The sequence below is a fragment of the Coregonus lavaretus genome (assembly GCF_964263955.1).
Source record: "Coregonus lavaretus genome assembly, chromosome: 10".
Taxonomy (NCBI): Eukaryota; Metazoa; Chordata; class Actinopteri; order Salmoniformes; family Salmonidae; genus Coregonus; species Coregonus lavaretus.
In genome coordinates this window covers 14,871,814-14,887,440 of record NC_139997.1, presented here as the reverse complement: position 1 = coordinate 14,887,440, position 15,627 = coordinate 14,871,814, and the positions used below count along the sequence as shown (strand labels likewise).

Genomic DNA, 15,627 nt, shown 5'->3' with positions numbered 1-15,627 from the left:
AATTACCTCGACTAACCTGTGCCCCTGCACATTGACTCTGTACCGGTTCCCCCTGTATATAGCCTCCCTACTGTTATTTTATTTTCCTGATGCTCTTTAATTATTTGTTCGTTTTACTTTTTACTTATCTATTTTTTACTTAACACTTATTTTTCTTAAAACTGCATTGTTGGTTAAGGGCTTGTAAGTAGGGGTGTAACGATTCGTTTTAACAACGATTCGATATGTATCACGATTCGTGGTTGTCGATACGATTCAAGGTCGATATTGGTTCATTTAGAACGATACGATCCGAAACGATTCAGTGACTTGAAATCGATTCAGTAACCTTTTAGCCAAAAATTCAACCAGTGTGACTGAAATAAATACCTGGATACTGGACAGTGCAGGTGAAGTTTCCTAGATTCCTGTTTCTTGTAAGGACCGCAATGGTGGCTTGATAATTTCTCGCTCGTCGGCTTCTCCTCTGTCGTCCGCCATGCTATGTTTTGTTGTCTTTGCGCCTTTGCGCTGCTGCTGGCGCGGGGCGATGACGTCACGGATAGGCAGACTGAATCGAGTAATGTTTAAAGCCTTTATCATTAAAAGTGCTAAGAAAAAACATCCATATAAAGTCTGACGTGCTTAAATCCAATGGGTTATTTCCTAGTATCGATACAATCGATTTATTACATTTTAAAACGATGTTAGATTGATATATGTTGTCCAAAAGGCCAACTCGCCGAGCACAGATCGATGTAGTTGGATCATAGGAATATAAATCGATACATCGATGTAGTAGATGGATCGTTACACCCCTACTTGTAAGTAAGCATTTCACTGTAAAGGTCCTGTTGTATTCAGCGCATGTGGCAAATACAATTTGATTTGATTTGATCTTGTGCAAGTGACTTCTTTTGCCCATTTGCAACTTGCTGTTGTCCTAGCTCTGTAACGTTTGGTGGGCTGTGTTTGAAATGCTCAACAACATTTCAGCATTTGGCTAGGGCATTGTCGAACCCGCTGTTCTGTAGGGACACTGTGATGGACCTTTTGAACCAGGTGTTCAAAAGGCAGATGTCTCGCAGCTGCAATCATGTCCCATGCACTGTCTGTGCAAAGTGTGGTAACTTTGTTTTCAATGTTCCACTGCTTTGCTACATCCATGAAATGCTCAGTGCACGTTTCAGCATTGTGCCTCTCTTCTGTCTTCATTATGGCCAGAGCGTGTGAATGCAGTTTCCAGTTTTCATCGATGTGGTGCGCAGTAACCCCAAGGTAGTTGTGGTTACTCACCAGTGGTCTCCCGTAAGAGCAACAGCTGTTGCATGTTTCAACTCCTCCGCTTTCGTAGCCCTCTCGCTTTCATACAGCTCGTGTATTCTTGTAATGACGGTGGCTCTCGAGGGTAACTCATACGTTGAGTCGTTCGATGAGATCCGAATTATATCCCTCAAGCCTTCGTCCTCCACAATGTGGACTGGCCTGCAAGCTGTAGCTATCCCCTTGGCTATTGCTTGTGTGCTGCTCGTCGACTTGTCCATAGGCCTCCTGCGTGCATACTCTTCTAGCTTAGCCTGCCGAAGATGTCCTACATTGCTACTAGTAACATTACTTGTATTGCCCGGCGCCTGTTTCGCTTGTAAATTATAACGAAGACTCGATGTACTTCGGTGATAAACAAAATCAGCCTTGCAGTAGATGCAAATTATTTTGGTTTTATCCAGAGAGCCATCTGGGAGGGTTTTAAATCGAATTTGCCATTTAAAAGCCCCTTACTAGCATTATCCATAATTCAGTCATACAAGTAGCTAGCTAGTAAACTAATTGTCAAACTAGCGCATCGGCTGCCGGGGCTTGAATTTGAACTATGGATGGTTCAGGGGGTCAAACTAAGAAAATGCGTTAACGGCTTTTAAAAAATTCACGGCATTAAAAATGATATGCATAAACGCTAGCGTTAACTTTGACAGCCCTAATTAGGATACATACCAAATGCCACCCTATTCCTTATATAGTGGACTACTTTTGACCAGAGCCCAATGGGCCTTGGTCAAAAGTAGTGCACTACAACAGGAATAGGGTGCCATTTCTGACGCTACCATAGTCATTTGCCTTTCTTGCACCAACACTTGCAGGGGTCTTTTCTTACTAGCACTGACTTACTATGACTGTGATATGTGGTTGTCTTAATGTAAGTCGCTATGAATAATAGCGTCTGCTAAATGACAACATTTTAAACTTGTGACGTATAATATGAAGCTAAATGCAATAGACTGATCAGACGGAAAGGCTAAACTAGAACTACCCATAAACCTAAAATAAGTTGTTGGGTCAATACATCTGAAAGATCCTGAAATAATTAATTACAATCTAGATAAATGAAATGTAACATCACAAAATGGCTTAATTAAGAATAAAAAACAATGTTGAACTGACCCCTGCGTTCAATAGCGTGGTGACCACATTCTTGCCAGGCAGACCCTGGATGGTCGTTCCTTTGTCAGTGGTCTTCTGCACCACGATAACGTTGGGCTTGGACGTCATGGGAATGGTGGTGATCTTAGTTGTTGTACCTGCAATGGAGGGGCAAAGAAGATCTAAAGGTTTTTAAGTCACTATCATTGGACAATTCTGCAACTAGATGTTCAGTCAAAATTGGTAACACTTAGGGTTGCAAAACACCCGGTAATTTATCAATGTTACCAACATTTAAATTCGTTTTTGGTCATTAACAGATATTGGTAATCTATGTAAACGTTGGTAATTTATACTTTAATTTTAAAATATGTATTCATATATTTTTATATATCTGTGTCCATGTTGTCCATGAGTTTCTTTCAACTACTGACTTTTTTCACAAGTTACACCAGTTCGGCCCCAAAACATTTACAACAAAGTTATGATATAAAAAAATAACATTGAAAAAATATGACATGCAGAAATCTTCATATTAAACAGCAATGGTAACGGATTATACGTAAGATAATGTTTCACAGCTTTGTGATTCTATTTTTCATATTAAAAACATGTTATATTTTACATGTTATGACAACTACCCAAAATCCTTGAAAGCTTCCAAAATTCTGTAGTTTACTGGTCAATTTAGAACGTTACCGGTTATATTGCTCCTCTTTGCAACTCCAGTAACACTACTAAGGAAATTGACAATTTTTTAAAACGTTATTTTCCTTTAAAACGATAAGGGGAAAAAACATTAAATTAAACCTGAATTCACAATGCAGAAGATCTACATCGCGCGGAGAAAGATAACATTTTATAATTTATGCTGCTGCTCTCGTTTTTCACGAGAGTGATCCTTGTAGCTTGTTACTGTTGTCGTCCAATCACAAGTCATCAAATCGGCACTAGGCTACATTCATAGAGCTAGAGCCTCTGTGTTAAGTTATTAGGAGATATCTAGGCTAATCAATGGAAGATGAAAATAAAATGACAAAACTAAAAGTTACAGTGGGGAAAAAAAGTATTTAGTCAGCCACCAATTGTGCAAGTTCGCCCACTTAAAAAGATGAGAGGCCTGTAATTTTCATCATAGGTACACGTCAACTATGACAGACAAAATGAGAAAAAAAAATCTGAAAATCACATTGTAGGATTTTTAATGAATTTATTTGCAAATTATGGTGGAAAATAAGTATTTGGTCAATAACAAAAGTTTCTCAATACTTTGTTATATACCCTTTGTTGGCAATGACACAGGTCAAACGTTTTCTGTAAGTCTTCACAAACTGTTGCTGGTATTTTGGCCCATTCCTCCATGCAGATCTCCTCTAGAGCAGTGATGTTTTGGTGCTGTCGCTGGGCAACATGGACTTTCAACTCCCTCCAAAGATTTTCTATGGGGTTGAGATCTGGAGACAGGCTAGGCCACTCCAGGACCTTGAAATGCTTCTTACGAAGCCACTCCTTCGTTGCCCGGGCGGTGTGTTTGGGATCATTGTCATGCTGAAAGACCCAGCCACGTTTCATCTTCAATGCCCTTGCTGATGGAAGGAGGTTTTCACTCAAAATCTCACGATACATGGCCCCATTCATTCTTTCCTTTACACGGATCAGTCGTCCTGGTCCCTTTGCTGAAAAACAGCCCCAAAGCATGATGTTTCCACCCCCATGCTTCACAGTAGGTATGGTGTTCTTTGGATGCAACTCTGCATTCTTTGTCCTCCAAACCCCTCTGACTCGTTGTTGGACTGTCTGTCAAAGTGCACACCCCTCTCACTCAGGGAGCGCGAGGTAGAGCTAGAGCGAAAGCTACGTCACAGGGTTATACAGCCCCCCACTCACTGCAGCGTTCATCCATGTATACGGGTAAGAGTCTAGCTACATTTTCAGATATACGTTTCTAATTTGGTCAGAAAGTCGTTTTCATTACAAGTTAAAGCATACTGTTAGCTAGCTAGCGAACGTTACGTGTATGATCTGTGTAGTAATATTTTTCAAAATCAGAAACCATTTGCTTTGCTAGTTATAGATAGCTAGCTAACATTGAACCTAGTTGGTAGCTTTAGCTACCTGCAGATTCATAATACAGCTATGACAATGTTTGTATTGGTAGTAGTACGAGTTGGGATTATGCCGGTTCATTGTTTAGCTAGCTAGCTACATGTATAAACTTCTCCAGATGATTACATGACCCATCAAGTTAGCCAGGTGTGTCTGGGGGTGATTACGGCCATCTATTGTATTTCATGTCTAGACAATAGTGACCCATCCACTTAGCTAGATGTGGCTGAGGGGTGGTTATAGCATTTCCTTCACATAACCATTCTGTATCCTGTGCATGTGACAAATAAACTTTGATTTGATTTGATATAATGCGTGTTTACCAGAGATGGTAATGTGAACAACAACATGACCTGCACCAAAGTCAGATTAGGATATAGGCCAAGGACTAGATAGCATATTTTTACCTGGAGTTTTTCCTTATTGTAGGCTACTACTTTTACCACTTTTAGTCTTGAAATCTTTGGTTGTTTACTAAAAACTACTCACTCTGTTTAGCACATTGGCTCACATGTCAAGCCTTAAAGAGGTTGGTGGGGCTAAGGCTTAAGAGGGTGTGAACGATGCTGAATGGGTGTAGACAAAGAAGAGCTCTCCAGTAGGTGTACCAAAACATTCAAGGGCCATTTTCTCAAAAGTTTATCAACTTTCAAAGCAGAATTACTTCCCCCATTGTTCCTCGACTGCAGTGTATGATATACCATTTTCTAGCTCCGAGTCCCTACTTTTATCTAATGTAAAAAACACAATTTCAAATTTTGGTACATAAGACCGAATCGAGGCGGTCGGTCACATACGTGATGAATGATGATCACTGAAATCAACAGCTGCAGTGTTGCTCATTGGATTACCCATATCATGGAGCAGGCTAGGTTAAAGTTTATAAAGACAAAGGCTGACATATGGAGTTATTTGATTTGAATGGTTGACATTACAGAAAGGTAGGTGGATATTTTCTTATCTAAAATGTGGATAAAACTTTGCTTCAGTATACATTTGTCGAGCTCGTTGTGTGTTGTTTTGCGCACAGGAATCGAGTCTGGATGTACTCACGCCAGGTATAAACCTCATAACCTATTGCGTAATATATTCCAAAATGTAAACAAAATACACCGGCGACATAATTTAGGAGATAAAGGTTGTGAGCGCCGTGTTTCTGATCAGATCGACAATTACAGTGGGGAAAAAAAGTATTTAGTCAGCCACCAATTGTGCAAGTTCTCCCACTTAAAAATATGAGAGAGGCCTGTAATTTTCATCATAGGTACACGTCAACTATGACAGACAAAATGAGAAAGAAAAATCCAGAAAATCACATTGTAGGATTTTTTATGAATTTATTTGCAAATTATGGTGGAAAATAAGTATTTGGTCACCTACAAACAAGCAAGATTTCTGGCTCTCACAGACCTGTAACAACTTCTTTAAGAGGCTCCTCTGTCCTCCACTCGTTACCTGTATTAATGGCACCTGTTTGAACTTGTTATCAGTATAAAAGACACCTGTCCACAACCTCAAACAGTCACACTCCAAACTCCACCAAAGAGCTGTCAAAGGACACCAGAAACAAAATTGTAGACCTGCACCAGGCTGGGAAGACTGAATCTGCAATAGGTAAGCAGCTTGGTTTGAAAAAATCAACTGTGGGAGCAATTATTAGGAAATGGAAGACATACAAGACCATTGATAATCTCCCTCGATCTGGGGCTCCACGCAAGATCTCACCCAGTGGGGTCAAAATGATCACAAGAACGGTGAGCAAAAATCCCAGAACCACAAGGGGGGACCTAGTGAATGACCTGCAGAGAGCTGGGACCAAAGTAACAAATCCTACCATCAGTAACACACTATGCCGCCAGGGACTCAAATCCTGCAGTGCAAGACGTGTCCCCCTGCTTAAGCCAGTACATGTCCAGGCCCGTCTGAAGTTTGCTAGAGTGCATTTGGATGATCCAGAAGAGGATTGGGAGAATGTCATATGGTCAGATGAAACCAAAATAGAACTTTTTGGTAAAAACTCAACTTGTCGTGTTTGGAGGACAAAGAATGCTGAGTTGCATCCAAAGAACACCATACCTACTGTGAAGCATGGGGGTGGAAACATCATGCTTTGGGGCTGTTTTTCTGCAAAGGGACCAGGACGACTGATCCGTGTAAAGAAAAGAATGAATGGGGCCATGTATCGTGAGATTTTGAGTGAAAACCTCATTCCATCAGCAAGGGCATTGAAGATGAAACGTGGCTGGGTCTTTCAGCATGACAATGATCCCAAACACACCGCCCGGGCAACGAAGGAGTGGCTTCGTAAGAAGCATTTCAAGGTCCTGGAGTGGCCTAGCCAGTCTCCAGATCTCAACCCCATAGAAAATCTTTGGAGGGAGTTGAAAGTCCGTGTTGCCCAGCGACAGCCCCAAAACATCACTGCTCTAGAGGAGATCTGCATGGAGGAATGGGCCAAAATACCAGCAACAGTGTGTGAAAACCTTGTGAAGACTTACAGAAAACGTTTGACCTGTGTCATTGCCAACAAAGGGTATATAACAAAGTATTGAGAAACTTTTGTTATTGACCAAATACTTATTTTCCACCATAATTTGCAAATAAATTCATTAGAAATCCTACAATGTGATTTTCTGGATTTTTTTTTCTCATTTTGTCTGTCATAGTTGACATGTACCTATGATGAAAATTACAGGCCTCTCTCATCTTTTTAAGTGGGAGAACTTGCACAATTGGTGGCTGACTAAATACTTTTTTTCCCCACTGTACCTCCCCAGAGAGCAGCAAAGAAAAAGCCTGATTGGATCTTTTTTTCTCTTCAGTATTAAGTCTTTCCTTTCCAACAAAAACTGAAGAGATTACATCAGAACATCATTGAAAATAATAATATAATAATTCTTATTATTATTATTTTAGAAATCCTTAGCCCTTCTCTGAAGGCGTAGAAGGCCCATTTTCCCCCGCTGTGTTTGGGTTAGTAATAATTTGTAGAGTGGCTCTATTTTCGCTCAGCATTCATTTTTTCACTATTCTGAATATCTAAAGACTCCATATGTTGTTCTGAAATATGAACACAGAAATACTGGACATTTTGAACTCTTACTATGGTGGTGATTTGACAGAATTACAATCATGATCTTGAATTGGCATTTTTCATGTCTCGGTCTCGGTCCCGCGACCACCAAGCCTCATGCAATGACATGTCAAGTAAACGGTTACATACACTTAGGTTGGAGTCATTAAAACTCATTTTCAACCACTCCACAAATTTCTTCTTAACAAACTATAGTTTTGGCAAGTCGGTTAGGACATCTACTTTGTGCATGACACAAGTAATTTTTCCAACAATTGTTTACAGACAGATTATTTCACTTATAATTCACTATAACAGAATTCCAGTGGGTCAAAGGTTTACATACACTAAGTTGACTGTGCCTTTAAACTGCTTGGAAAATTCCAGAAAATGATGTCATGGCTTTAGAAGCTTCTGATAGCCTAATTGACATCATCTGAGTCAATTGGAGGTGTACCTGTGGATGTATTTCAAGGCCTACCTTCAAACTCAGTGCGTCTTTGCTTGACATCATGGGAAAATCAAAAGAAATCAGCCAAGACCTCCGAAAAAAAATTGTAGACCTCCACAAGTCTGGTTCATCCATGGGAGCAATTATCAAAACGCCTGAAGGTACCACGTTCATCTGTACAAACAATAGTATGCAAGTATAAACACCATGGGACCACGCAGCCGTCATACCGCTCAGGAAGGAGACACGTTCTTTCTCCTAGAGATTAACATACTTTTGTGCGAAAAGTGCAAATCAATCCCAGAACAACAGCAAAGGACCTTGTGAAGATGCTGGAGGAAACAGGTACAAAAGTATCTATATCCACAGTAAAACGAGTCCTATATAGACATAACCTGAAAGGCCGCTCAGCAAGGAAGAAGCCACTGCTCCAAAAGATTACGGTTTGTAACTGCACATGGGGACAAAGGTCGTACTTTTTGGAGAAAAGTCCTCTGGTCTGATTAAACAAAAATAGAACCGTTTGGCCATAATGACCATTGTTATGTTTGGAGGAAAAAGGGGGTACCTTGCAAGCCGAAGAACACCATCCCAACCGTGAAGCACGGGGGTGGCAGAATCATGCTGTGGGGGTGCTTTGCTGCAGGAGGGACTGGTGCACTTCACAAAATAGATGGCATCATGAGGAAGGAAAATTATATGAATATATTGAAGCAACATCTCAAGACATCAGTCAGGAAGTTAAAGCTTGGTCACAAATGGGTCTTCCAAATGGACAATGACCCCAAGCATACTTTCAAAGTTGTGGCAAAATGGCTTAAGGACAACAAAGTCAAGGTATTGGAGTGGCCATCACAAAGCCCTGACCTCAATCCTATAGAAAATGTGTGAGCAGAACTGAAAAAGCGTGTGCGAGCAAGGAGGCCTACAAACCTGACTCAGTTACATCAGCTCTGTCAGGAGGAATGGGCCAAAATTCACCGAACTTATTGTGGGAAGCTTGTGGAAGGCTACCCGAAAAACTTGACCCAAGTTAAACAATTTAAAGGCAATGCTACCAAATACTAATTGAGTGTATGTAAACTTCTGACCCACTGGGAATGTGATGAAATAAATAAAAGCTGAAATAAATTATTCTCTCTACTATTATTCTGACATTTCACATTCTTAAAATAAAGTGTTGATCCTAACTGACCTGAGACAGGGAATTTTTACTAGGATTAAATGTCAGGAATTGTGAAAAACTGAGTTTAAATGTATTTGGCTAAGGTGTATGTAAACTCCCGACTTCAACTGCAGCAACATGGTCTACGAAAAGGATTCAACAGCGCAATTATGTGTTTCTGAACCGCGGACAGCGACCACTATCCAACTCGGGAGAAAGCGTATTTGTTATTAAATAATATTATTTGTTATTAGTGTTGCACTATTGTTCTTATGAAATATAACCATATACAATTTCAGAAGCACGTGTTTGACTGAAGAACTGTGCCATCCCCACGGCCTCCACAATGGATCAGAACACTCAGACAGGCGCGAATCAGACAGGTGTCTTGTACACCATGATATACAGTGCATTCGGAAAGTATTCAGACACCTTGACTTTTTCCACATTTTGTTACGTTACAGCATTATTCTAAAATGGATTAAATAGTTTATCCCCTCATCAATCTACATATAATACCCCATAATGACAAAGCAAAAACTGGTTTTTAGACACAGAAATTTCACATTTACATAAGTATTCAGACCCTTTACTCAGTATTGTTGAATCAACGTCTCTTCTTGGGTATGACGCTACAAGCTTGGCACACCTGTATTTGGGGAGTTTCTCCCATTCTTCTCTGCAGATCCTCTCTCCAGACATGGTTGATCGGGTTCAAGTCCGGGCTCTGTTTGGGCCACTCAAGGACATTGAGACTTGTCCCAAAGCCACTCCTGCGTTGTCTTGGCTGTGTGCTTAGGGTCGTTGTCCTGTTGGAAGGTGAACCTTCGCCCCAGTCTGAGGTCCTGAGCGCTCTGGAGCAGGTTTTCATCAAGGATCTCTGTACTTTGCTCCATTCATCGGTCCCTCGATCCTGACTAGTCTCCCAGTCCCTGCCGCTGAAATACATCCCCACAGCATGATGCTGCCAGCACCATGCTTCACCGTAGGGATGGTACCAGGTTTCATCAGACCAGAGAATCTTGTTTCCCATGGTCAGAGTCTTTAGGTGCCTTTTGGCAAACTCCAAGCGGGCTGTCATGTGCCTTTTACTGAGGAGTGGCTTCCGTCTGGCCACTCTAGCATAAAGGCCTGATTGGTGGAGTGCTGCAGAGATGGTTGTCCTTCTGGAATGTTCTCCCATCTCCACAGAGGAACTCTAGAGCTCTGTCAGAGTGACCATGGGGTTCTTGGTCACCTTCCTGACCAAGGCCCTTCTCCCCTGATTGCGCAGTTTAGCCGGGCGGCCAGCTCTAAGAAAAGTCCTGGTGGTACCAAACTTCTTCCATTTAAGTATGATGGAGGCAACTGTGTTCTTGGGGATATTCAATGCTGCAGAAATGTTTTGGTACCCTTCCCCAGATCTGTGGCGCGACACAATCCTGTCTCGGAGCTCTACGGACAATTCCATCGACCTTATGGCCTTATATAGACAGGTGGGTGCCTTTCCAAATCATGTCCAATCAATTGAATTTACCACAGGTGGACTCCAATCAAGTTGTAGAAACATCGAGGATGATCAACGGAAACAGGATGCACCTGAGCTCAATTGAGTCTCATAGCAAAGGGTCTGACTACTTATGTAAATAATGTATTTCCTTTTTTCTTTTTATGTCTAAAAACCTATTTTCGCTTTGTCATTATGGGGTATTGTGTGTAGATTGATGATGAAAAAAATCTAATACATTTTAGAATAAAGCCGTAATGTAACAAAATGTTGAAAAGGGTAAGGGGTCCGAATGCACTGTGTGTGTGTGTGTGTGTGTATATATATATATATATATATAAAAAAAAAAATATTCCACTGCTCAACTAAATAAATCTCGGTCAACTGATGGACTGTGCCATCCCAACGGCCTCCACAACTGATCAGTCCACTCAGACAGGCGTGAATCACACAGGTGTCTTGTACACCATGATATTTTTTATTATATTTTTTTTGCTACTGCTCGACTAAAGAAATCTCAGTCGACCAACAGCCTATCGACATGGGGTCAGCCCTATCGCTCTGACAGAACGTATATATTTTTTGTTGATTTGCGTTATTCCACAAAGTTCTATCTAGTGCTGCAGTGAGTGGGGGGCTGTATAACCCTGTGACGTAGCTTTCGCTCTAGCTCTACCTCGCTCTCCCTGAGTGAGAGAGTTGCGCAATTTGACAGACAGTCCAACAACGAGTCAGAGGGGTTTAGGAACAAACACATTTTCAAAATGTGCCGTTATTCCCCTTTAATAAGGTGAACGTTATTTACTGTAGGAAGGGGATAATGTGCACAGTTACAGTTATGTAGTCTCAATTAGCCCTGCATTACAGATCCGGTTAATAAAGCAGCTAAAATAATAATAATATTCTCATCCTAACGTTACAGCTTTGTTGGGTTAAGTATTTGTTTATTTAATTTTTTTACTTTATGATGTTGATCATGACCCATTTTATGGTAGTTTTGTGATAACTGCACTGCAAAAAAAATGTGTTGTAAAAAAAAAAAAAATTGTTGGTTAGGATTATTTCTTAGTTAATGATCCCAATTTTGTTTAGATGTTTTAACGTTTAAACGTTCACATCCCTAAACACTACAGAAGTGTAGAAAAATAACACCAGTCTCACCAGACACAATGTTGCTGCTGATGATCTTGCTGCCCAATGTGGCCATAGACTTTGGGACCACCGTGATGATGCTGCCACTGGTGGTCTTGACGTAGGTGGCACCACTGGCCGACGTCGCCATCCTGGCTCCAATAGTGGGGCTCACGGTGGGCCTCGAGTAGGTGGCCTGGGTGCCTGCACAAAAACAATGCTTTTCCTCAATTTAAATTAAAACAATTGACAGGTCCTCACTTAGCACAGTTTTCTTTCTCCATATCAATATCTACAGATAGAATAAAGGATAAAAGCACACAGAACAATGCCTAAACAATTAACTTAAATCAAACTATTGTCCAAACCAGTGCTGCCATCTGCTGTCTTTGTGTATTATATACATGCTTGGACGACAGTTCTGTCTGTTTAGGGAGTTTCTATGAGAAGTTACACCTGTGGGCTGGGACACCAGCTTGGTGGTCATGATGGCCCCGTTGCTACTGACGACCATGATGGGGGAGGAGCTGCTGCTGGGCATGCCTGCAGAGGAGGGCTTGGGCAGGATCTTACTGGGCTGCATCTGCTGGGTGATGATTTTCACACCTATAGGAACAATTAGACAAATCGTTAAGTAATTACATAGGTCACATATTTGTTCACCCCCAGATTTTCTGTACACTTAACCAAGTTCAGGTGAGAAGGTCCAGAAAATGAAACATTGCACACTCATTAAAAAAACAATAATGGGGAAACTCAGGGTAGAGTACTAACACCAGTGGGTTTCGGGTTTACACCCTGTGCTCACCTGACTCCTCCTTGATCTGAATGATGGGCTTGGAGCTGGGGGGAGTGTTGGAGGCCTGGCCCATGGCGCCGGTCCCCATGGGGGAGCCCTGCTGCTGCTGCTTGGGGGACTGCGGGTGCTGCTTGGGGAACTGGGACAGAATCTGGGTGGGAGACCCCACCATGGTCTTAGGAGAGGGGAGCCTGGCAGAGGCCACCTTCACACCCGCCGACGAGCCACCTGGCACAGGGAGAGGACAGGAAATAGTGGCCCAATTACATACGCACAATTCCAGTTTAAAATGTATATTTAATAGATGGATACAAAAGTATGTGGACACCCCTTCAAATTAGTGGAATGGACTATTTCAGCCACACCCGTTGCTGACAGGTGTAAAAAAATTATAATCGAGCACAGTCATGCAATCTCCATAGACAAACATTGGCAGTAGAATGCCCATACTGAAGAGCTCAGTGACTTTCAACGTGGCAAAGTCATAGTATGCCACCTTTTCAACAAGTCAGTTCGTCACATTTCTGCCCTGCTAGAGCTGCACCGGTCAACTGTAAGTGCTGTTATTGTTAAGTGGAAACGTCTAGGAGCAACAACGGCTCAGCCGCGAAGTGGTAGGACACACAAGCTCACAGAACGGGACCGCCGAGTGCTGAAGCGCGTAGAAATAGTCTGTCCTCGGTTGCAAAACTCGAGTTCCAAACTGCCTTTGGAAGCAACGTCAGCACAAGAACTGTTCGTCGGGAGCTTCATGAAATGGGTTTCCATGGTTGAGCCTAAGATCACGATGCGCAATGCCAAGCGTCGGATGGAGTGGTGTAAAGCTCGCCGCCATTGGACGCTGGAGCAGTGGAAACGCGTTCTCTGAAGTGATGAATCATGCTTCACCATCTGCCAGACATATCTGGGTTTGTCTGATGACAGGAGAACGCCACCTGCCCCAATGCATAGCGCCAACTGTGAAGTTTGGTGGAAGAGGAATAATGGTCCGGGGCTGTTTGTCATGGTTCAGGCTAAGCCCCTTAGTTCCAGGGAAGGGAAATCTTAACGCTACAGCATACAATGACATTCTAGACAATTCTGTGCTTCCAACTTTGTGGCAACAGTTTGGGGAAGGCCCTTTCCTGTTTCAGCATGACAGTACCCCCGTGCACAAAGCGAGGTCCATACAGAAATGGTTTGTTGAGATCGGTGTGGAAGAACTTGACTGGCTGCACAGAGCCCTGAACTCAACCCCATCAAACACCTTTGGGATGAATTGGAACTCTGACAGCGAGCCAGGCCTAATCGCCCAACGTCAGTGCCCGACCTCACTAATGCTCGAGGCTGAATGGAAGCAAGCCCCTGCAGCAATGTTCCAACATCTAGTGGAAAGCCTTCCCAGAAGAATGGAGGCTGGTATAGAAGCAAAGGGGGGACCAACTCCATATTAATGCCCATGATTTTGGAATTAGATGTTCGACGAGCAGGTGTCCACATACTTTTGGTAATGTCTGTGTGTATATATATATATATATAAACTCAGCAAAGAAAAAAACGTCCCTTTTTCAGGACCCTGTCTTTCAAAGATCATTCGTAAAAATCCAAATACCTTCACAGATCTTCATTGTAAAGGGTTTAAACACTGTTTCCCATGCTTGTTCAATGAACCATAAGCAATTAATGAACATGCACCTGTGGAACGGTCATTAAGACACTAACAGCTTACAGACAGTAGGCAATTAAGGTCACAGTTATGAAAACTTAGGACACTAGAGGCCTTTCTACTGACTCTGAAAAACACCAAAAGAAAGATGCCCACGGTCCCTGCTCATCTGCGTGAACGTACCTTAGGCATGCTGCAAGGAGGCATGAGGACTGCAGATGTTGCCAGGGCAATAAATTGCAATGTCCGTACTGTGAGACTTCTAAGACAGCGCTACAGGGAGACAGAACGGACAGCTGATCGTCCTCGCAGCAGCAGACCACGTGTAAAAACACCTGCACAGGATCGGTACATCTGAACATCACACCTGCGGGACAAGTACAGGATGGCAACAACAACTGCCCGAGTTACACCAGGAACGCACAATCCCTCCATCAGTGCTCAGACTGTCCACAATAGGCTGAGAGAGGCTGGACTGAGGGCTTTTATGCCTGTTGTAAGGCAGGTCCTCACCAGACATCACCGGCAACAACATCGCTTATGGGCACAAACCCAGCGTCGCTGGACTAGACAGGACTGGCAAAATGTGCTCTTCACTGACGAGTCGCAGTGTTGTCTCACCAGGGGTGATGGTCGGATTTGCGTTTATCATTGAAGGAATGAGCGTTACACCGAGGCCTGTACTCTGGAGCGGGATCGATTTGGAGGTGCAGGGTCCGTCATGGTCTGGGGCGGTGTGTCACATCATCATTGGACTGAGCATGTTGTCATTGCAGGCAATCTCAACGCTGTGCGTTACAGGGAAGACATCCTCCTTCCTCATGTGGTACCCGTCCTGCAGGCTCATCCTGACATGACATGTTCTGCCATGGCCAGCAAAGAGCCCGGATCTCAATCCCATTGAGCACATCCAGGACCTGTTGGATCAGAGGATGAGGGCTAGGACCATTAATCCCCAGAAATGTCTGGGAACTTGCAGGTGCCTTCGTGGAAGAGTGGGGTATCATCTCACAGCAAGAACTGGCAAATCTGGTGCAGTCCATGAGGAGGAGATGCACTGCAGTATTTAATGCAGCTGGTGGCCACACCAGATGCTGACTGTTACTTTTGACCCCCCCTATGTACAGGGACACATTATTCAATTTCTGTTAGTCACGTCTGTGGAACTTGTTCAGTTTATGTCTCAGTTGTTGAATCTTGTTATGTTCATACAAATATTTACACGTTAATTTTGCTGAAAATAAACGCAGTTGACAGTGAGAGGATGTTTCTTTTTTTGCTGAGTTTATATATCAGTACAAGTCAAAAGTTTGGACAACTACTCATTAAAGGGTTTTTCTTTATTTTCACCATTTTAGAATAATAGTGAAGACA

At 42.5% G+C, this 15,627-nt stretch overlaps 1 protein-coding gene across 1 annotated transcript in view; it reads right to left on the bottom strand.

Annotated features, from left to right (window-relative positions):
• The window catches only part of LOC311135720 (BRCA2-interacting transcriptional repressor EMSY-like), a 44,131-nt gene that overhangs the window by 16,641 nt on the left and 11,863 nt on the right, over nt 1-15,627 (bottom strand). The window contains exons 10-13 of the mRNA XM_084169746.1: nt 12,618-12,836; nt 12,266-12,415; nt 11,840-12,013; nt 2,419-2,555 (exon numbers count right to left, since the gene is read on the bottom strand). Coding sequence (XP_084025872.1) covers nt 2,419-2,555; nt 11,840-12,013; nt 12,266-12,415; nt 12,618-12,836 — 680 coding nt within the window. The remainder of the gene's footprint in view (nt 1-2,418; nt 2,556-11,839; nt 12,014-12,265; nt 12,416-12,617; nt 12,837-15,627) is intronic.